The 22776-nt window shown below is 26.1% G+C and overlaps 4 protein-coding genes across 4 annotated transcripts in view; 2 read left to right on the top strand and 2 right to left on the bottom strand.

Moving 5' to 3' along the window:
- The window catches only part of Bma-hex-1 (Glycosyl hydrolase family 20, catalytic domain containing protein), a gene marked incomplete at both ends in the record, with an annotated part of 7110 nt that extends 4194 nt beyond the window's left edge, over positions 1-2916 (bottom strand). The window contains 6 exons of the mRNA XM_043074730.1: positions 1-46; positions 539-742; positions 1067-1247; positions 1934-2064; positions 2177-2299; positions 2614-2916. The exon at positions 1-46 is cut by the window's left edge and continues 65 nt beyond it. Coding sequence (XP_042930664.1) covers positions 1-46; positions 539-742; positions 1067-1247; positions 1934-2064; positions 2177-2299; positions 2614-2916 — 988 coding nt within the window. The remainder of the gene's footprint in view (positions 47-538; positions 743-1066; positions 1248-1933; positions 2065-2176; positions 2300-2613) is intronic.
- A 3858-nt stretch (positions 2917-6774) lies between these two features.
- Bm7030 (Uncharacterized protein) lies at positions 6775-13222 on the top strand (the record flags this gene model as incomplete). Its single annotated transcript, XM_043074728.1, has 12 exons — positions 6775-6781; positions 6916-7040; positions 7264-7419; positions 7536-7625; positions 7715-7837; positions 8072-8228; positions 8429-8509; positions 8779-8964; positions 9229-9310; positions 9468-9596; positions 12713-12796; positions 13108-13222. The coding sequence occupies 12 exons, from the start codon at positions 6775-6777 to the stop codon at positions 13220-13222; spliced, it is 1335 nt and encodes a 444-aa protein (XP_042930662.1).
- On the bottom strand, positions 10402-11476 carry Bm13350 (cysteine-rich protein, putative; the record flags this gene model as incomplete). Its single annotated transcript, XM_043074729.1, has 4 exons — positions 10402-10562; positions 10731-10880; positions 11104-11168; positions 11460-11476. The coding sequence occupies 4 exons, from the start codon at positions 11474-11476 to the stop codon at positions 10402-10404; spliced, it is 393 nt and encodes a 130-aa protein (XP_042930663.1).
- Positions 13223-13714: 492 nt separating the features above from the next.
- Positions 13715-18941, top strand: Bm8272 (Uncharacterized protein; the record flags this gene model as incomplete). The annotated part of the gene is made up of 10 exons (XM_043074727.1): positions 13715-13750; positions 14073-14177; positions 14656-14718; positions 15161-15281; positions 15606-15691; positions 16152-16335; positions 16853-16876; positions 17328-17522; positions 17629-18318; positions 18823-18941. The coding sequence occupies 10 exons, from the start codon at positions 13715-13717 to the stop codon at positions 18939-18941; spliced, it is 1623 nt and encodes a 540-aa protein (XP_042930661.1).
- Between the last annotated feature and the right edge of the window lie 3835 nt (positions 18942-22776).

Here is a 22776-nt window from a genome sequence, read left to right as displayed (position 1 = left end):
CACCACCAAGATGAACATAATTTTCCGGGAATACTGCAAAAACTTCCTGAAAATTTCTCATCAGTAATCAAACAATAATTTACTCAAATAATAATTAATTAAAAAAATATTAAAATAATAATTTAATAATTCAAAAAATTTTAAATTAAAATAAATAATCAATAATAATTGTATTTATTAACTAATAAATTAAAGCATAATTTTAAAAAATATTAAAATAATAATTTAATAAGTATTTATTAAATTAAAATAAATAATCAATAATAATTCAATTTATTAACTAATAAAAAATAAATAAATAATAAATTTCAATCATATTTGAAAGCAAAAAATAAAAAAAGCAAAAGAAAAAATTCCTTGTATAGAAAATATTTAACTAAAAAAAATTTTTTTAATTATTCAAGTTTTAGTTATATTTGAATGCAAAACAGAAAGAAAAAAAAAAATATTTAATTAAGTATTTAATTAATATTTAAATAAAAAAATATTCTTTGCATAGAAAATATTTAATTAAGAAAAAAAAAGAAAAAATAGCAACCTGAAAGAGTGCACTTAATACATCCCATGTATTTGAATTTGTTGGATCTAATAAATTTTCAAAATTTTGATATAATGAACCATTTGAATGATAACATTTTGTTAAAAGATCTTTTACACCAATTCCCCATGATTTCATGTGTCCCGGTGTATCGAATTCCGGTAGCACACGTATACCACGTAATCGACCATAATCTATTATATCCTTAAATTATAGTTTCAAAAATTTATTAACAAAGAAATATAAAAATCAACATTTCCAACCTAAAAAAATCCACTTACTTTATTCATTAACAAAAAAAGAGAGAGATGAATACAAATGTTAATGTAATATTTATCATTCTTAATGCATAAAAAATACGTATGTAAAATTATTTATGAACAAAAAAAATTTGCATAAACTTATGTCATTTTTTGCAATGATTACTAGCAATTAAATCATGTTGGTAATTAATTGTTAATACATTTTTAATTTTACTAATTATTACAACATTTTAGCATTTCTGGAAGATTTTCATAAATTTAAAACCTTAATTTGTGATATGGTATAAATATGATTTGGTGTATAAGCTCCTTTGATTAATTCTGGAATCACTTCAGACTGATACGGGAATGACTCGATATCAACAATATGCCAATGAAATGTGTTAAATTTATTTTGTGCCATTAATTCAATATTTGCTTTAATAACATTAACTGATAAATAATGCCTGCAATTTTTTTTTTGTTTACCTTTAATTGATTAATTTTACGATCAAATGAATTATTTTGCTAATTAACGAAAAAAAATCACATCCATAATGATCAATCAAAGCTGTTTAAGTTATACTGAAGAAAAAAGAAAATGAGAAGTATTCCAAAAACGAAAAAAACGAAAAAAAAAAAAATAATATTAAAGCAATCATGCATAAATTATATATGTAAATAAGAGCTAACAAAAAATTATGAAAAATTTATTTTATGATTGTTAGTACTGGAATGATTGATAATAAGTTAGATAATTAAATAAATTAATTGATTTTTTATAAGAATTTTACAACATAACTGAGAAAAAAATAATTTAAACATTTTGTAAAAATCACATATGGATTAGATGTATGAATGAATAAAACTGATGAAAATAATTTAGTACTAAAATTGAGCTCTATATAACACGAATTAGATTATCAATTAAAATTAGATGACTGGAAATGATTATCAGTGAAATAAATATTATTATGACTGATCATTAATTTAAACCAATTCTTATTGCCTTCCTTTTTTTCCTTCTTGAATTAAGCAGCTACCTTATGCAAAATCTTTTATTTTTTCTTCCATCTTCAATTGTTTCCTCATTTTGAATTCAAATTTCATTTTATTAAATAACATGAAATTAAATTAAATGTAATTACTTAACCTGGCTGTATCCAATAACACTCCACGATGAAAAAAACGTGGATAATCACGAATGTCAACCTTGTGTATTTTGGTATTCCTATCAAAAAATAATTGCGCAAATGATTCCATTCCTCTCAACACGCCCCAAACCTAGATTTTATATGCTTTTGTTTTTAAACTTCCCACAAAAAAAATAAATTTCATTTTAATCTTGATTTAAAAAGAAAAAGTAGAAAAACAAAGGAACAAAAAAAAAAAAAACCTGATTAGCTCTCAAAACCGCATCATTGCTTGTAACAATTAATTTATAACTCTCATCCATACCAAATTGCGGAAATCGATTAGTGCATCCTTCCTCTACCGTTATTGTCAAATTGCTAAGAATCTATAAATAATAAATAGTACAAATTTGATTAAATTAATTGACTGATTAAATAATTCTCAAAAAAGAAAAAGAAGAAAAACAGGTTTGTACACATATTGCTTTAAAAAAAAATGAATTATTAAATTACTTCATTTATTAATTTACTCAAATAAATGATAAATTATCACTTTGACTAAACTAATAAATATTTCAACTTAAATAAATAAAACTGTATTTTTCGTTTTTTTTTCAATTTCGTTTTCTTAGATGAGAAAAATATATATACATTACTTTTATTTATTAATTCATTCAATCTCTACAAAGCTAAATTATACCTGATTATCAATTATTTTGTTATGATTTTGTCGTTTAATCTTTTTTAATTCATTACGTCGAATTTCACCAAATAAACGTTTATGATAACGAATGATTGCTTTATCAATAATTTCACACTGTCCAACGGTTGATACAAAAGTAAACGCATCTAAATTAACTGTTGTAGATTCGTTACCAATTATGAGATATTGTGGTTGTGGCCAAATGGCACCTTTTGAACGCAGATGCGGATCAGGCCAACTTTCACTAAATTTTTGTTGCAAAATATCGCCAAGCAATACCGCAGTAATAAATAGCCACATTTGAATATTGCTAAAATGAATTGTTTTAAATTAAAATGTTAATTATATTATTTAATTTAAATAATATCATCATGGCATATAACTTAGGAGAACAAATATAATTAAATAATGCATAAATCGATTTCCGCAGGAGAAGAAATATAATCAAATAATGTTAAATTTTGTAAAGAATACATTAAATACTTCGAATAAGTTTTTTTCTTTGTTCAATTTCATGGAATTTATAGGAAATAATCATTGCTAAGATACTCTGATTTTTCTTTTTTTAATAAATAAATGAAATTACAGAAAAAGAATAAAAAAAAACACATGAATTAATTTTTGTTAAATTCAAAAGAAGTATAACTTTGCGCTTTGAAACTTTTAAAATTTGAAATTTCAAAAGCAAAACATCGTAATGAATGTGAAAGAAAAGAAGGCCAAAGTATAGGAAATATAGTGCTAAAAAATAAAAACTTGCAATGCTTTGAAGGGAACTTTTTTTCAAGGTTAAAATGAATGATAGCAATATTTTCTCATACTCAAATTTTACAGTTAAATTGATAAATTAAGCACTTAAAAAAAAGGAAAAAAAGAAAGGAAAAAAATAAAAGAGAAGACATATATCATTGGTATTTAGAAGCAGCAAATATATTGAAATTTGAGGAGTTTAGTTTAATATGAAATCACTCCTAAGTTTAACGTTTCAAATTTCACTAAACAAATAATTTAAATAGCAAAAACATTGGAAAGTAAAATTTTCATTGATTTCATAAATATATGCATTATTTAATTTAATAAATCCTAAAAAAAAAAAAAAAAAAAAAAAGAAAAGAAAAATGAAAGGTAGGAAGAAAGATACAATGTAAAACAAGATGTGCAAATACTAATTTCAAAAAAATAAAATTAGCATATATTTTGTAAAAATACATTTATCTCCTGAGATTATTTGCAAAAACATAACGATAAATTAGCTCAAACTGATACATGAAATAGAAAAGCAAATAATTTCATGGATTAAACTTTATTTAAAAAATATTTTTAAAAATAAAGACAGAAAAAGAAAAAAAAAATGGAATTTCACTTGCAACTGCACGCAAAAAAATACTAACAACGGATGATAGTTTGTTCATAACAGTTCACAAAGAAATGAAAGTGTAATAATAAAAAGAAAAGAAGACAAAAAACCATTTGTACAAGGAGAAAACTTGCTTCCAGATGCGCTGATTGTTTGATCAAATTTCTTACAACATGAAATTTTTATCGTAATTGGAAAGCTTTTATATTACACTGGTAGGTATATGTATATCAGTGATAATATAATATATAAATGATGTAATAATAAAGCTTATCAGTGAGACTGGAAATGGATGAATGAATGAATGTGTGAAGGGCAGCATTAAACTAATGAAATGATTTGTCATCGTTAAAATTTCATTGAAAATGATGTAATTTATGCAAGTAATCAATCAATATTCATAATTATTCAATAGTTTTGTGAAATATAATAACTGGTTAAATTGTCATGGATTCAAAAAATTTCATTAAAAATAACAGTAACGATAATCATAATAATAATAGTGATAATAATAATATTAATAACAATAGTAATAATATGTGATCTGCATAGAAATAATGGTAACAGTTTATTATTGAAAAAACAAAATTTCAAGTTTTTTCTTAGAAGATGATCCAATCATTGACAAAAAAGAAATCACACATCACTAAAAAGATTTTGAACGAGATAATCAAAATCATGAAAACAGTGGGTTGATTTTTAAACGTTATGAACTGAGCAACTTCCGTTTCCTTAATCACTTCAGAAATTTTATACAATACTTATCAGCTGTCAACTTTTTGAGAAAAGTAACGCATAAAAAATTATTCATTGTTTTGAATTTTGAGTATAAATTGATTTGTGATTACGAAAATTATCTTATATTCAAAAAGCAAGCAAATAAGCAATAACCATTGAAATTTCTAATAATAGTTTAAAATTTCAAAAAATGTCAAAAAAAATTTTTTAATTCTTTCAGGGGAAAAAAACAAAAGAAGAAAAAAATAACAAATGTGGTCATTAGCTAATTGTCCCATTCAAATGCTTTCATCACTTGGCATATCAATTGAGGATGGAGAAGAAAGGAACGATGAAAATAAAAGAATAGTCACGTGGAATAGTTCCGAAGAATTTCTTTGTTTATGAATGAATGTTTTTAAAAAAAGGAAAAAAAAAGAAAGAAGTGGAATCAGTCATTGAGATATCACAGAATAATTCGTTTGCTCATAATTGGATTGATATATTGATAAATTTTTATTGAAATAGCAATAAATTAGAAGAAAAAAAGGTTTTTTTGTTTGCATTCATTAAAGAGTTATAATTTGTTTTTTTTTTTTTTTCTTTTGTTTTTGTTTAATGTTTCAGAGGATTACAATGTTTTTTTTTTTTTTTTTTTTTTTTGCATAAAATTAAAATTGAGCAAATATGGATTTTACGAGGAAATAAAAACATACGGAAGAATAGAGGCCTTGTAAATGAATAATCAAGAAAAAGAATATAATTATTTCCTGTTATTTTGATTAATTTAGTTGATAGAAAATTGAGAAATTAATTTGTTGTAGAAAAATTTATGATAGTAATTTAATTAAATCAATTAAATTAATTGGTATATTCACAGTATTTATAAGAGTCAATTGAGCAATAATCAATTAAACTACAATAATTAGCTGAAAAAAATAATACCAATAATTAGGTAAATTATTGAATGATAACGATTATATTATAAAAATATTAAATTATTTGTGGTCTTTATTTTAATCAACTAATATTTTCAATTTCTCAATATAATTTATATAAAATCTGAAGCAAATTGAAAGTTTTTGAAGCAATGTATGGGAGAAGAAAAATCGATTTATCAGCAATGATATTAACATTGTGTTTTGTGCTATTTGTTGAGAAACGTTAATCAGAGATGATTCTCTTGAAGATTGAAGAGAATATCATAGCAATGATAAGATAAGCAATGATGCACTTACTATTCTTTTTAATGAATCGCAAGCAGATTAAAATCATACCAACTCTTATCATATTTTAATAAGTAAATAAATATTAAAAAGCTATCCTAATCATATAATAAATATATTTATCAGCATGTAATGTAAATAAATGTGATAAAAAAATTGAATATAGATAAGAAGTTTGATGCTTTTGTTAATGATAAGTAATGAAAAGAGTATTGTAGTTGTTATTTTGAGAAATAATTGATAAATATTATCAGAATTTGAACTAGAAATATCAGTGAAGAAATTATTGTATTAGTCGCAATATTTACTTCATTACAATATTTTTTTTAGTCTAAAATTGGTTTTTTTTCTTGAGCTTAAAATTAATTTACTAATTTAATACAAATTAATTTACTGTTAACAGAATCAGTAAAGTATTTTCAAAATTCTTCAGGCATAATTGTTAAGATATAATTTTCATTAGTATGCAATAACACTATAATTACAACGAAATTATTTATTGTTCTATGCTTTTTTTCTTATTATAATATATATTATTTATTGTATTTGAAATTAAATGTGTTGTTCATATCATTTAATATCGATAAACATTTAATCATTTCCAATGCCTCACGCGCATTATCAATTCCTTGTGAAAATTTAAATATATTAATACATACTAATAAAAATTATATCTTAAATTTTTTTAAAAAACATTTTACTTAGTTCTATTAAGAGTAAATTAATTTATTTTATCAACAAAGATATGTTTATTCACGTAATAAACGTTTATTTTCAAGATGTTCCAAGTTAGGGCCACATAATATTAGTGTGATTGCTAAGCGTAAGTCGTGGCTTTCGTTGTAACTGGTGCATAACATGACGTGTACGTTACATATGTGTTGTATTGAACTACATTTGCAGCTCTCATCTAAAAGTTACACTAAAAATGATAACTGAAATTTAATCAAATCCTATTGTTGGGAAAAATGATCAAATTTGTAACAGATTCATGTTTAGATTTCATGAAATTTATATTTGTCTTCTCACAAGTTCATACTAACTTTCGACTTGCTGAAATGGAAAGTATTTGTAACTTATATGGAATTCCCTGTGACAATAATATTTCATTACTTTGTAACAAAGTAAGAGTTATCTAATTAATGATTATTTTTTTCTTTTTTTTTTTATTGCTCATTTTTTCTTGGTATGTTAGATTATTCATTCCGAATGCTGTTTAATCTTTCCTTGCTTAGTTACTTCGGTCTTGAGGATTTGCCATAGCAAATTTGCCACAGTAAAATTAATTTTGTTATTTTTTGCTTTTCAATCATCTTTATTCTCTATTTGGTAATAATTGTGTTTCAGCGACATGTTTATGTGTTCGAATTTCCATCCTTTGATGATGTGACCAAAATACTTTCACGTTCAGTTCTTATAAAGTATGTAGTAGAATGGATAACAAGTTGTAATGATTATGAAGAATTATGTGCAAATATTGAAAAAAGAAGGCTTGATATAAAAGTAAACATATCTATTTTGCTTGTGAAAAATTTCTGATGGAATTTTGTAAACGTATAGTAGACATTTTCTTTTGCATCCTTCGTTCTTTATTTAAATAAAATTTGATGAAATTTCAGAACTACGATTCAGCCGATCAATCTTTTGCTATACGCATGCGATCCATTGGAAGAAAATGCAGCCGCACCCCTCTTGAAAATATAATTGCGGTTCCTCTTTAACTCAATAAACCACGATTTTCGCTTCTTCATTTCTTGTTTTCTATTATTTGAAATGTTTATTTTTTTTTTTTTTTCAGAACATTGGTAAGGCACTTGATTTGACTAAATCTCCAGTAGATCTAAGTAATCCATGCAATACATTTTATGTTATCGAGGAGTATAATTCAAATTCGCTTCAGAGGATTCATTTTGGAAAATTGGTATTTTTTTCTTAAAATTTTTGTCTTTTTGAAAAACATGCCAGGAAATTTTTGTTATGATTACTTTATTTTGTTTAAAACTAAGAAAATAAATTTCCCAACCTTGGAAGGTATATTTCTTAAAAGTATGATCGAGCAACTTTTGAAAATGGGAGCTTTGAATAAAAATTATAAAATAACGCAATGATTTATTGCAAGTAACTGTTCTGTCTTTTTATAATATAGATTCAATAGGTAGGATGTGGTCAGGGTCGATTAAAAAATCACTACTGCTTGACTGAACGGTGTTACATTGGTAATACAACGATAGATCCAGAATTATCATTCCTTCAAGCTAATATTGCAAAAGTGGATATTGGTTCACTTGTTCTTGATCCATTCTGTGGAACGGGTTTGCTTCATTATTTCCTTTGATTATTTGATAATTATGTTTGAATATAGCTATAATTTGGAAACATTAATTGGGCGAAACTTATTAATCAAAGCAGTACAGATTGTGGATTTTCAGTTTTAGAAAAAAAAACGAAACCCATAAACTTTAAATGATTTATTAACTGTTTATTAAGTAATTATTTCCGTTACAAATTTCAGGTGGTCTGTTGATTGCTGCTGCACATTTTGGTGCTGCTGTTTTAGGAAGCGAAATAAATTATCAAATTGCCAGAGCTGTCGGTAATATATTATTCGAATGATTCACTTTGAAAATCTTTCTCTACTCTAAATATTATGAACTAAAATAAGACATATTTTACTAATCTCAACAAAACAAGACATTATTTTGCTGCTTTCCACAAAATTATACTTTGTGAAATATTTCTTTTTTGATTTCATTAATTTCTAATTGGATTATTCAATTATCAACTTTCAATTTGCATAATTAAGGGATAATATGAGGAAGCTAGTACTACTTTCATTATTTAAAAATCATCGTTATTTTCCAGGTAAATCGTCACGTGCTGGTGTCGAGTGCAATACAGCAAAAGAATCAGTTGCTGCAAATTTTCGACAATATGGAATAGATTTTTATTTCATGGGTTTGATAATAGCGGATGCTAGCCAACATCAGCTATGGCATCCAGGCACACATTCTGGCACCTTTCCTGTTTTTGATGCAGTAATCACTGACCGTAAGTATGCATTCTCTTCAAAGAAAAGGGTTTGAAGAGATTTTGATTTCTTTTTTTTTCTCTTTCTCTCTTTCTGTGTAAGGTGTAAATACCTCATTCAGCTTTCTCTGAATATTTGTTGTAGATGAAGAATAGAGCAACAGCTGAACTAGAGTCAATTCTGTTTCATTTATTTTAATTCTATGCACTGATTATTAGTGATCACAAGGATACGTGTTTGAGGTTTTATTAGCTAGAGATTCTATAACTTTTTTTTTTTTCTAGCACCCTACGGAATTAGAGAAAAAGGACAAAAAGTGAGCATCAAAGGAAAGAAGGAATCGTGGATAGTCAAAGATGCTCAGCAGTAAGTTTTATTATTTGTTTTGCTGATCCCATTTTTTATTTAATTTTTTGTTTGGAGAGGTAAACTTAGAAAGAGAAAAAAATAGGAGAAGTAATGTAATTTTTTCCAAAATAACTTTGCTATGCAAATTGGCTTTTATTGTTTATTATTTTTTCAGTGCAAATCATTATCCTGAAAAGGCGAAATATTCCATTTCTTCGGCATTCCTTGATCTCATCGATCTTGCTAGTAGATTACTTGTTGTTGGTGGGCGTTTGTTATTTTGGTTTCCAGTATTCGATGATGAGTTAGTTGTTTTATTATTATTAAAGAAATTTATTAAGAAATTTTCTGTTAAAATCATATATAAAGTCAATTATAATCTTTATGAATATTAATTTTTTTTTTCAAATCTTTAGTTGCTGTCTATCCTACTACAGATGGATCAACGGGATCATATCCAAATTTTTAAGTCAATTTATTAATATTCTTTTTTCTTTTTGGTAGAAGTAATATAATCTTTAGGAGTTGCTAAACCCTATTTTTTTCTCTCTAAGTAACAGTAATAATACTCGATAAAGAGACTCATTCAAAAAATGCAAAAATGAAAGTCATATAAATACTTTTGCTATTGTTAGGTAGCAAAGGAGAAATATAGATTGACAGGATTGTAAAATTTTTACATATATAATGAACATTCATAATAATGCTGAGATAAATAAAAACATACACTGCCTCATTAATTACTGGATCAAACTTTGAATTTATGTGGTGAAGAGCTATTTATTCAGTTTATGGTTTACGAAATTTAATTCTTCTTTAGTCATATAAACTGGACGTGATATTGATTTTGATCGCTTTTCCATCTCTTCTCATTCTTTTTTACATACTTGAATCTCTTTTCTATCTACTTTTCTCCTATTCGTCTACCAAAATTTGTTTCACTTTTAAGTTTGATTTTGAATCCTAAAACTTCGATCTGAAGCATCTGATAAGTTATCAATCAATTTATTGGCAGGAAAATAGTGAAGTAGTATTATTGGGAAATAGTGACAGTAATATTAAAGTGACCTTTTACAACAATTTTAATTTGAGTGTAATAATAATACAATTCAAATTGCACAGCAAATATGTAGTTCACCGTTATTTGTATTAACTGAAGGTAAGCATTCGTAACCCTGTGGACACATATCATCTTCCACTGAATTTGTCAACGAACATAATATAGGCATATATTTTCCCACTGTTGGCATTTGTCGTCCTGCGGGGCATTCTTCAAATACAAATAAACTTTTATAACTTTTTTTTTTCTTTCGTATATTTTAGTTTGTAACGTTTAAACGATATAGTGATTCAGCATATGGTCATTTGGATATGGTTGAAACTTAATAATCTAAACATTGAAGAGAAATGGAATTGATTTATTTCACTAATAATTTACCGGGAAGGATGATATTAGGTCTCGGCTTACAACAAATGTGACGAGATTCTGCTACACTATATATGCATTCAGCATTGGAATCATAACAGTCTGTGGAATGGATACAAGTTTCGGGCGCACTTCGTATTCTTAAGGTGTCGTAGCACGCATCTGTAAATGTTTTGCTCTCTTTTATGTAATGATTTTCATTTTCTTTTTTAACTCTAGGAAAATAAGCAGGCACAAAAAAAGGAGAATCAATCTTTCTGTTTTGTTTGTTTTCTCACTACTGTTTACTTAAGATCATACATTTTCGGTTATATTTATTATAAAGTTATCTTAATTACGTTATGATTATGATTATTGTATAGTTAGAATATAATATAAAATTTACCGATAGATGCATGAATTGATACAGGAATGCATGTAATAAATATGATTTCTGGAAAGTAACCAACTCTAAAAGAATGACAAGAAATTATTACTGGAAGATTTTAGTGATCATTTTTCAAAAAATTTTGAATAATATGGTATTTATATACCTTGTATTTACATAATAATGGAAATAACAGAAGTTGATTTTTAATATCTAACGAATAAGTTGAATTAACCGTTAACATGTGTCCGTCCCGTAGGGTTTTATATTGATTTCAAAGAACATCATGAAATTTGGCAGAAAAAGCTATCAAGATTAAACTGTATAATTAGAATAGTTAATTAATGGAAGAAACTAGAAATTACAGAACTTACAGATTGAAATAATACATGGAAAATGTTTACGTCAGTGATGAAAAATCAAATACACTACTGCCAATTATCTTTTCCATCTTCTTTTGTTTGGATCATTTTGGATGATGCGTGATGTTGAGAGAGTGATAGAAATAGCTTAAAATAATTGTTCCATCCTCTTTTTTTCATCTATTCGTAGCCGTTCTTTTTTTTTTTGCTGGGTATTCATTGAAGATTAAACAAAATTTGTATAATGCTCCATCTGCTATGAACTTTAAACAAATAGAATTATCTAGATAAATAAAAAAAGGAATGAGCAACATAATGCAGTGAAAGTTTTTGAATAGAGAATATATCGATTTAATCACTCATACAAATCACAGTAATAATCTATAAAAGTAATATTTAAATTATATGAGATTTATTTTAAATGTTTGATTTAGAATATTTTCATTTTTTTTTTTTTTTCATTGATAATTTCTCTGCTTAATTCATGCATTCTCTATTATTATAAATAGTTGAGAGAGAAGCAATCGTTTAATTGTTCTAAAGCAGAAATTGTACTATATAAAAATGTAGGAATGAAATATGAAGCTTTGCATTTACTGTCATTTATCAAACAATAGCTGTCATCAAGATCATTATTGGTTCCTGGCATGTATATTCAGCTTTATTCAAAGTTTGTACTTTTGATCATTGCGAATCCTTAGGCCTTTTTTTTTCACATAATGTTGCTACAGCTGAAATATTCACGTAATGTGATTGATAGTGTTGCACTTACTTATTGGAATATTCCATTCTTATCCATTACATTTTTAAAATATCAGTTAATTAGACAGCTTAAACGGATGTTATCGTGTCAGATTAATTAAGGTTTTCTGCAACATATAAGATAGAAAATTTTAATGAACTCAACTTTTGTTTTTTTCACACTTAATTTATAATTATATCTTGTACCAAACTTGGTTAAGAAATCTTGCTCTGACTTATGTATAAAAGGATGACAATCTGTGTCAGAAACTTAAAGCAATTCTAAATGTATCATGAAAAATTGAGCAGTTGGAAATTAAAAAAAAAGGTAATGTTTTATCAGAAAACAGTTTAGTAGTTTAGCAGTTTAGTCATCAATGATAATAACCTAAAAATTTCTAGGAGCTTTCTGTGTAACATTGATCCTGTGTTGAGTAGTGTCATTGTTCGATAATACTGAGATTGGGAAGCATTGTTTCACGTATTGAGTGAACAAAAATCTTTAAAATTTTGCTAATTTTTAGATATTCCGAAGCAATTTTACCAAAACATGATGCGATGAAATTGATTTATAACTGTGAGCAGTCATTGTCACGCAGGTATTCCAGGTGATTTATTTAAAACTTGTTTTTAATTATAATTCCATATGTTTCAGATTTAAGAAAGCTAAAGATTTCTTTTATCATTGTGGAAAAATTATTTTTATCATTATTCAAACTTTAATATAGTGATTTTCAATGCTTTTGACTATCAGTATATGGAAGTTTGACTATAACGTATCTCTATTTTTAGTAAATTGGTTGACAAGCAATATTTTATGTTATGGCAGGATTTTTTATCTTTTCTGGTTTTGATTTCAAAGTGTTTTTTAATACCTAAATATCCAGGCAGCAAAATAATCTATCAGTGAATTTTGTAGAAGATTGCTTGTATACGAGAAATTAAGAATGGTAAAGAACGATGAGAAGACGTATGTTGAAAAGGACTGCTACGAAAATATGACTTTTCGGCAGCGTGTGTTTATGAAACATTGATTAACTTGTTATTGCACTTTACTATTTCCTTCATCTGTGAAATAGGACATTCATATCTTTAATTCCACAAAATTTTAAAAGTATCGAAATTTTATTTAAAAAAAAAAAAAGAAAAGAATGAAGCACTTTTTATTAATATTGACCAATTATATACACAGTATTTTAAATCTAGACAATTATTTCGTTTTTCTTTCTTTTTTTTTTTTCTAATGAAGCAATTTGATTCGAATAATAAATGAATCTGAATGATTGAATTCGATTAAACGTGTAATTTATAAAAATTTAATCGTTTATAGTATTGGATATCTGCTGTTAATACTTTAGTCAGAAGATAAGGATGACATGAATTTGTAAATGTTGCATATTTTATAAAATTCGCATTCTGTTAAGCATTTCAATTTAACAGTTTAAAACTATCAAGTTTCTTGATAGTTTTAATCATTCTTTATTTTCAAATAATTAAACGGTTGTAACTGATACGTTGTACAGATTATGTCATACTTGCAATGTACACCAGCAATGATACAGGTTTGCAGATATATTTATTGAATTAATTTTGTACTCAATTACTCGGCGGTTAAAATTTCTGGAAGTGTGTTTCTAAAATTATATTTGCATCTACTTTATCCTTTAGTTGTTTTGTTCAAATTCCAAACTACAACTAATATTTTGTTTAAATCTTAATGAAAGGTGAGCAAAAAGTTTCAAAAAAGTGGAAACCAAATATATGAGCTAATAAACAACAAAGAATTGCATATTAATCCTCAAGTATCTTTTAAAAATTAAAATCCAAAATTCATATGAAATAATTTCATAATACAATAGTGTTTTGAAAGAATCATCACTATAGGTGCCATGCACAGGTGGTACAACAACACATATCCTTGAAGCGATTGGTACCGAACGATTAGCATTTAAAGTGAAACTAAAGCAAAAGTATTACAATTTATATAGGGTAAAGTGTTTTGATGAATTTAACGTTGATAAATGATTTATTAATTAATGATTAATGATTTTTTTTTGATTAATTTATTGAACGGTGAAATTATATAAATAATATCATTGTCATACTATAAGATTAATATGAGACGTTTTGGAGCATTTATTACAACATGCTTTATATTAGCTAACATTTATAATTAATTATACTTTTACATTACAATTATTTCTTATAATTCTAATAGTATAAATTGCATACATATTATTGAATTTTAGCATATTTCCACTTCATTAAATTATTTGTTTTTTGCGGAAAAATTTTTAGAAAAAAATGATTTTTCTTTTGAAGTGGGTAGAAAATAATGAAAGCAGCTGATAATGATTGATACAATTGAGGAAGTAATTTGTATCATAATTTGAATGTATATAGTTTTTTTATTCTATTAATGGGAGAGAAATTTGATAATGTAATTAATGTAAGAAAAATAATTTAGGTATCGCCACCGCTTGGTTTCGTAAAACCAGGCATGAAAAAGGAACTTTTTTTGCGACGATTGGTTAGTTGTTTAATATTTTTCATTTTTCTTTTTTCAAATTTATTAAAAATTAGTTAATTTAATTAACGAGATCTCACTTTTTTTTTTCATCAATTGTAATTTGACATAGTTAAATAAAATATATTAATTGGTCGATTGATAATTGATTGGTGAATTGTATAGTTGAATGATGAAATTATTGTACGATTGATTAATAGATTTATTGTTTTATTAATATTCTGTTATTAATACATATTTTATTAATAATAAAAAAAAAAAACGGATTTAAACAATTGTAAATTAATAATGTAGCAAAAATTTTTTTTTTTTAATATAAATTGCTTCCATGATTTCATTACACTTCGTTTTATTTTTTTTTTTTTTTTTTTTTCATTGTTTGTACAAACACTTCATCATTGATATGTCATTCCGCAAATATCTTGTTGTCATCAATTTGTTTCAGCCTGGAAAACCAGGAAAAACGAAATTAGTGGTAGAGTATATAGCATCACCAGAAGGTTATGATCCAAGGAAACCATTTGTTGAAGGAGCTGACGTAGGTGTATTGGACATACGTGTAAGAGGTATAAATAATTGCTCTCAAATGAACGTAAATTTTCCAATTTTTGCCTATAATTTAATAATAGTTTAAAACTTTTTGGTTTAAAATTAGGAATAAAATATAGCTTAAATTTTTTTTTTTTGATTTAAAGAGGCAATGGAAATTTAATCGACTTTTGAAATATTTTGGAGTAAAATTATAATTTAAGTTGACATTTATACAAATTTAGATTTTGAAAAATTTTTTAATTTGATTTTTGCAAGAAATGGATAATTAAATTCATTGAAGAGAAGAAATGTTTCAAAGCATTTAGATTGCACAGAAAAAAAGTTTTTCTTTTCTGTAGCATATAGCGATAGGAGAATACCAGATAAAGTACCAAAGGTTATGGGTAAATTGGTAACAAAGGCAGGACAAAAGTTTGTTCCAACAGTAAGTAAAGGTTTTGAATAAATTAAATCTTTAAATAATTTTTTGGATTTAATTTTCACAGTGAATAAATAAGCTAGTGAATAGAAGAAATATTTCAACCCATTCAGAAGTTTTTCTTTATTTAAGCAAATTAAAGTTAATTTTAAGTAAAATAAATGCAGTTAAATTTTAGCAAGTAAATTATTTTCCAATTAATAAATCATTAATAATGTAATCATAGGGAGAAAATTGGAAATTTTCCACGTATTAACACAATTAGCAATTAAAATTTTTTAAATTAATGCATTCGAAGTAGGTAATTATTACAGCTAATTAAATTGACGGAAGACTTACAACTTACTTTGATCTAATTAAAATGATTTCATTAAAATGTTTATAAAAGTTATGTATTTGCTCGACTTTTATTATTGTAAATGATTATATAATGTTAATTAATTAATTAATAGAATAAAATTTCTAGCCAGGTTACGATGATCTTAAATTGGAAACAGAAATTAATGATTTGTATAAGAATAAAGAGAGCATATTGTCAACTGAACACGAAATATTGAAAGCTAAAGAAGGGAAGGGAAAAGTTGAAAAGAAAGAAGAAAAAGATGAAAGTCTTACTACAACTGATGAAGATGGCAAGATTTTTTTCTTATGTTAATTAACTTAACACCTTTTATCACTGATTATTTTAAAATGAATTAATCTTAAAATTTATTTGATTTATTTGAAATAGCAGTTTTTTATTTCGTATAATATTGAATTTTTGCAGCAGTTATTGAATTACCATTGCATTATTTCCTAATTTAAATAAATCAGCATAAAGTTTCTCAAAAAACACACAGTTTTTTTTTTTTTCATTTAAATAATTTCTAAGAAACAAGTAAGAAATGAATGAAGTTAAGATTATCACTGAATTAATTATGTTTTGGATTAATTATTTCCATCTTGTTGTTTACGGTCATTTTTTCCAAGAATATTCACTAATCGAAATAATATTTTGGAACTACTTAAAATTATTCAAATATTTCTTAGTTAATATATTAATTAAAGAGAGCTTGTTTATGCTATTGATTTATAAAATAAAAATCATGATGAAATGAGCAATCCTTTTTTTTTTTTAAATTTTTTTCTCTATTTTATTTTTTGCTTATTTGAAAAAATAATTTTCAGATAAGAAAAGCAAAGAAAGTGGAGGTAAAAAAGTTTTATTTCCATTTCATAGTAAAAAAAATATAATTTTCTTTGAAGCTACGTTTGCTTTTTTGTGTTTTAAAAACACAAAAATTGATTTTATTTTTTAGATGGCTTAGGAAAAATTGAGTTACTTTATACCATTCATAAATTAATTTCGCACTAAATGATAAGTATGCATTTATTATGAATTTTAAAATTATACACATGGATTACTTTAAACTGAAGTATAAAATCAGATGATGATAAGTAAGTCTTAAACTAGAATTATATTTACCACGAATTGATCAGATGCTATCATAATTCAATTTCATATATGAAACTTGAAATCACACTTTTTTATTCAAGAGATTGACGAAAAAAATAAAAAAAAACAATGAAAATTTTATAATAAAATTTTACTTTCTATTCATATTACTAATAGCAGTTATTTCGCATTTGATTTTATATTTAGCTCCTATTCAAGTGGTCATACCAAATTTGTGGAAGGGTTTAAAAGTTGGTGAAGTGCAGAAGACTAATGATGAATTAAAAGCGGTTCTGGAATTGGTAACCAATGAAAATAAACGTTTGGAAGAAATTATTAAACAAATGATGAAAGAAATTACTTTTCTTCGTGAATCACTTCTTTCAACTGTGATGAAATTAGGTAAAGATAATTGATGTGGCTTTTTAAAAAAGATTTAAAAAAAAATGAAATTTTTTCTAAGAACAAGCAATTAATCAATAATAAAATGATTTTTTTTTTTTTGCAGCAAATGCGATTGCATCAGGTACGTCAACAACAAGTGGTGCTGAAGCAATATCAGCCGCACATATCGCTGCTTCTGCTGCTATTGGGAAGAGTCGTAGTGGTACCAGTATTGGTGGTACTATTAGCTCTGATGGTGCAAAAACTGCTACCTGTGTTAGTCGTCCCGTTGTTAGCGGTGCTGGCGGTACTAAAATTTCTACTGCTACCAATATGAGCCGTGTACCAAATCCTGTTGCTAGCGGTACTAGTGACGCTAAGATTTCAACCGCTACCGGTGTTAGCAGAATTACAAGTTCTGCTGCTGGTATTCCTAGTGCCATTAAAAGTCCTGTTTCTGTAAGTGCTGGTGGTGGTGGTACTCATGATACTAAAAGTTCTGTACTGAGCGATGCTAGCGCTGTCCGTGATGCCAAAAGTATAATTAGTGTTGGTGCAATAAGTCAAACCGGTGCTGGTGCTGAAGTTGAGCAGTACTTGTCATCAATGTTAGCTGGAGGTGGACATACGATAGGAGCGAAAGAAAGTGATGAAGGTACTGCGGTTGCTGGTGGTGGATTAAAGGAATTTTCACTGTATTTCGCAGGTGGTAGTCCTGGTGCTTTAACCAGTGCATATATGAGTGCTCCCAGTCGTGGTTCCAGTAAAGCTAAAGATACGAGCTTTGCATTTGGAAATACTGCTGATCAACTTGGTACATATTTATTTCAAATGATAATTGAAAATTTTAAATTATGCAAAATATTTTCAAAATTTATTCAAAATTTTCAATGATTTATTTGTAGGGAAACATGCTGAAATATAATTCTATAGAAAATTCTCACAAGTTATTCAAATGTTTAAAAAGTTTCATCTGGTATTAGTCCAGGTGTCGTAGCAGGGTTTCTTATTTCTTTCTAATTAAATTTAATTAAATTGCTTATGCTATTTTCAACATTGATATCATTAACTTATTCTTTTCTGAATATTCGAAACAATTCGATAAGTGATTTAAATAAAAAATGCATAATTGTTGGATTTTTTAAGACAGCATAAAATGAAAATTCTGTAAATAAATAATATAATAAAAGACAATTATGGGAAAAAAAAACTTTTAAAATATTTTTTTTAATATATATACTACTCATTTTATCTATCATATCATATTATTTAAATTATGCACAATTTCTTTTTTCCCAGGATTGCAGCAATATTTCAGACCGAGGTGGTCGTCCTGATAGTCCAGGTGGTGGTGGCACGAGTGACGGTGGCGGTGGCATTATTCATGGTGGTGGTCCTGCTTATCGTGCAACATCAGTCTATCTTCTTAATAATTGATATATCGCTGTGCAATTTTGCAAAATTTAAACTACTAAAATAAACCTTATAAAAATGATATGTTTGAAACAAACAATTATTTTTAATTGTGTAGTTATACTTTCTATGTTTTAACATAAATTATCTTTCTTTATTAATGTAATACATTTTAAATTTACTTATGACTCAACTGAATTGATTAGGAAATTTATTGCATGTTTAAATTAATTGAAATATTTTTAGCTAGTCACACAAATACTCTCATTACTTGTGTTCTGTGTGCTTCACTTTCAATTTGATTGCATTCTCATTTCCAAAATTCTGCTAAAACTTTATTTGATGATAGTAATAATCCTTCTTTCATCTGGAAAGCATCGGTACCAATACTGGGGTAACAAACAGGTTTTTGCACCACTGGCAACCATTTGAAACCTTTCAATGTTAACATATTTGCAACATTTTAGGATTTCTTAACATTAAGATAGTTTTTTATTTTCTTCTTGATTTGGAAAAAGATGAAATAAATTGGATTTCTTCTGATTAAATGCATTAAATAATTTACTTGAAATAACATTAACATAATTGTACTACAAAATGACAGCTTACTTCAGTTATCACTTATACAGCTGCAGAAGTAATTAAAATTTTATAATGTGTGAGATTAGATCAACAACTGATAATTCTCTTAAATTATCACTAATGGTGTTATGCTTAAAATAGCATCCACAGAACTAAGTAAATTTTTGAAAAAAAAGTGAGAGTTATCATGAAATTTCTGTATTGCAATCAAATGAAGCAAACTCGAATTTGAGGAAGTTTGTCCATAATTCTGATATCAAATTTCTTACATATTCATCGATTTTCGTATACGTAAATGGTATTGGAAACATGTTATATTTGCGCCAAAGATATAATTTAATCCTGTACGATGTGTTGCACCTAAATGGTTAAATGCATTAAATAATTTACTTGAAATAACATTTAAATTGAATGAAACTGTGAGAGAAAACTGAAAAATTACTTTCCTAAAATGAGAAATCTACTTACTTTTTACTCTAATAAATATAATAAGATTGATTTTAAAAGTTAAAAAATCCAAAGTAAACTGATAGTGTTTCTGTACTATTTACATTATCTGATAATTGTTTTCAAGATTTGAGACAACTGTCGCGGATTTTAATATCGCGAAGCACTAAATAAGTGTTAATAATGTTTAGCATAGCAATACATTGATTTTTTTTACAATTCATCGTAATGGTTTAACTGACTTTTGATTTTTTTTATCAATTTACATACTGTAAGCATCTATCATGTAATGTTTATTGCAACTCATTATAGTAGCCACCCATCATAATGTCTAGACACAATGTCTCGCATTGTACTTTCCTTTGTGATATCCATTGTAACTTACTTTAAAGTAACTCATTATCATGTCTAGACAATTTATCCAAATACAAAAATTTCTAATTATAAACCACTCCCACATGTTAATATGTAAGAGATAATTGCTATATAAGGGTCACCCTTGTTAAAAGATTGGAGTGTGTATGTAATTTGTTATCAAGAACCAGACGAGTTCACTTTCAATTGTTCTCTATCAACGTATTGTCCTATTCTGCTCATAAAGGAATTGTTGTATTTCTTTGTTACCGCACGTATTCACACCTACATACAACAAATCTGCCTGCGATCAAAACTTCTCCCAAAATTAATAATTAAACTATCAAATCTTCCACGACAACAGCCTTTATTATAAATATAATGCAGTTTGTTTAATTATTTAATTGTCAACTAATAAATGAATCATTGCTGCACGGTAACTTTTTTTATGTCTCGCACACTTAACAAAGTTAACAAAATTTAACAAAGAAGAAATAAGTCTGATTTATCTTATCTTTAAATGGTACTATGAATGAAAGTATGCTATAACTTTTCGGATTCAAAAATCAGATGACTGAAATAATAGAAAACGCATCTTTTAAGACCGAAATAATAGCTAAGCTTTGTATTATTTTATTTACCTGACTTTGTATGTGTATTTTTAATTAACCTTTTTTCGTGAACAATTTTGTGAAGTTCAAACTATTAAAAACACTTTATTAAAATGGTACATATTTGAAATAAACAATTATTTATTACACTTCCTATATTTTAACATAAATTATCTTTTATTATTAATGTGATACACTTTTAACGCATTTTTAATTTATAGTTTCATTGCAATGATTGAAAAATTTGCTGCATATTTAAATATTAATTTTTATTATAAATATATTATAATGCGGTTTATTTATTTGATTGTCAACTGCGCCTACCATCATTAACAGGTGTTATTTTCAGCGCTAATGAAATCCCTTTCTTTAAATAAATGAATTAGCGTTGCACTCATTCTGCGCACTTGTCAAAGTTACAAAATTTAGGAAAATAGTACTGTAAGTGGAGGCATACTGTAGCTTTTCGGATTGAAATAATCAAATGAATAAAAGTAAACTGTGTGACCCAGTGCTAACATTTTGTCGGTATATTGGGCGGTGGCATTAGTTACAAATAAACCGTTCCAAAGCTGAAATATTATTTTACAATTCAATTTTACTAACATTCTCAATTTTTCAGAATTTTAGCGATAAAATTGATGAATTACTATTGTTAGTTCTGAAATGAAAAGAACATATTACAGCTTACTAAGTAATTTGCTTTAAAAATAAAATTCACTCTTAAAAATTTCCTGTAAAAGAAAACGAACATAAATATAAGAAAAATTAATTATTTTACTTAATTTAACTGGCTAAATGATTAGTTTTATCATTAAGTATTTAGTACGAACTATTATCTTAATGGAAGTCAGATAAAAAAAAAAAAAACTTTAAAAAGTTGAAAAAAGACTTTGTGCATATTTTCGGAAAAAAGAGAAAAAAATTAGTGAAAATTCTCCAAATATTTTTTATGTAATATTTCTTGTGGATAACCAAAATTTCCTTAATTACGGAAAAAGTTTTAAACCAAAAAACATAATGTACTGTAAAATTATGCTACCATTACCAAAATGCTATTGGATCAGGCAGCTTCTTTCCCGAGAGGGTTAAGCAAATACGCCACTGATATGATTTGAAAAAAAAAAACGATAAATCTCGGGAAATTTCATATCAACAAGTGGACATTGCCCATAATAAGCAGATTGTTAATAATGCAAGGAGGGGAAGATCATACATTAATCAATTATTATTAATTTGCGAGGAAGATCAGAATAAAGGGAAAGAGCGAAAAGTGTTGAAAGAAAAACGCTCATTCACCTTTTTTCACCTTCTTTCCTACTTTTTTTGGCTTTTTTCTTTTGTAAAAAAATTTATAGAATGGAATAATACTTTGGGATTTAATCATTTTAGTACAAATACATTTGTCCTCCTTTTCAAAAATGATAATTTATTAACAAATTAATACAAAAATGACCATTAGTGATATCATGCTTATCAGATTGATTTTTTATCTCAAAAATGATATTTTTTTAACAATTATAAGTGTGTACTGAAATGATATGCAAAAGAGGAAGCGATAAACTGGCAATATTTCGCCATTTTGAGTTAATATCAACTCTAAATAAGATTTTTGTATCAAAATGCATTCATCAGGAATGACTTTGATCTTTTGGCTAGGCTCACCTTGATAAATTAACACTAAGTTTCATGAAAATTTGATCTCGAAATGCCGATAAAATTAGAAAATATGACTTATTACTACTTTGAATTATTTACCCAAAAAATGACCTTTGATTAAACGAAATATCCATCCATCCGTGTTGATCTCACATTTAGTAAGCAGCACCATCTCATAATTTAAATTATAAAACATAAATGTTAAA

This window comes from Brugia malayi, assembly GCF_000002995.4.
Source record: "Brugia malayi strain FR3 genome assembly, contig: Bm_v4_ChrX_scaffold_001, whole genome shotgun sequence".
Classification (NCBI taxonomy): Eukaryota; Metazoa; Nematoda; class Chromadorea; order Rhabditida; family Onchocercidae; genus Brugia; species Brugia malayi.
This window is presented reverse-complemented; position numbering and strand designations above follow the sequence as displayed.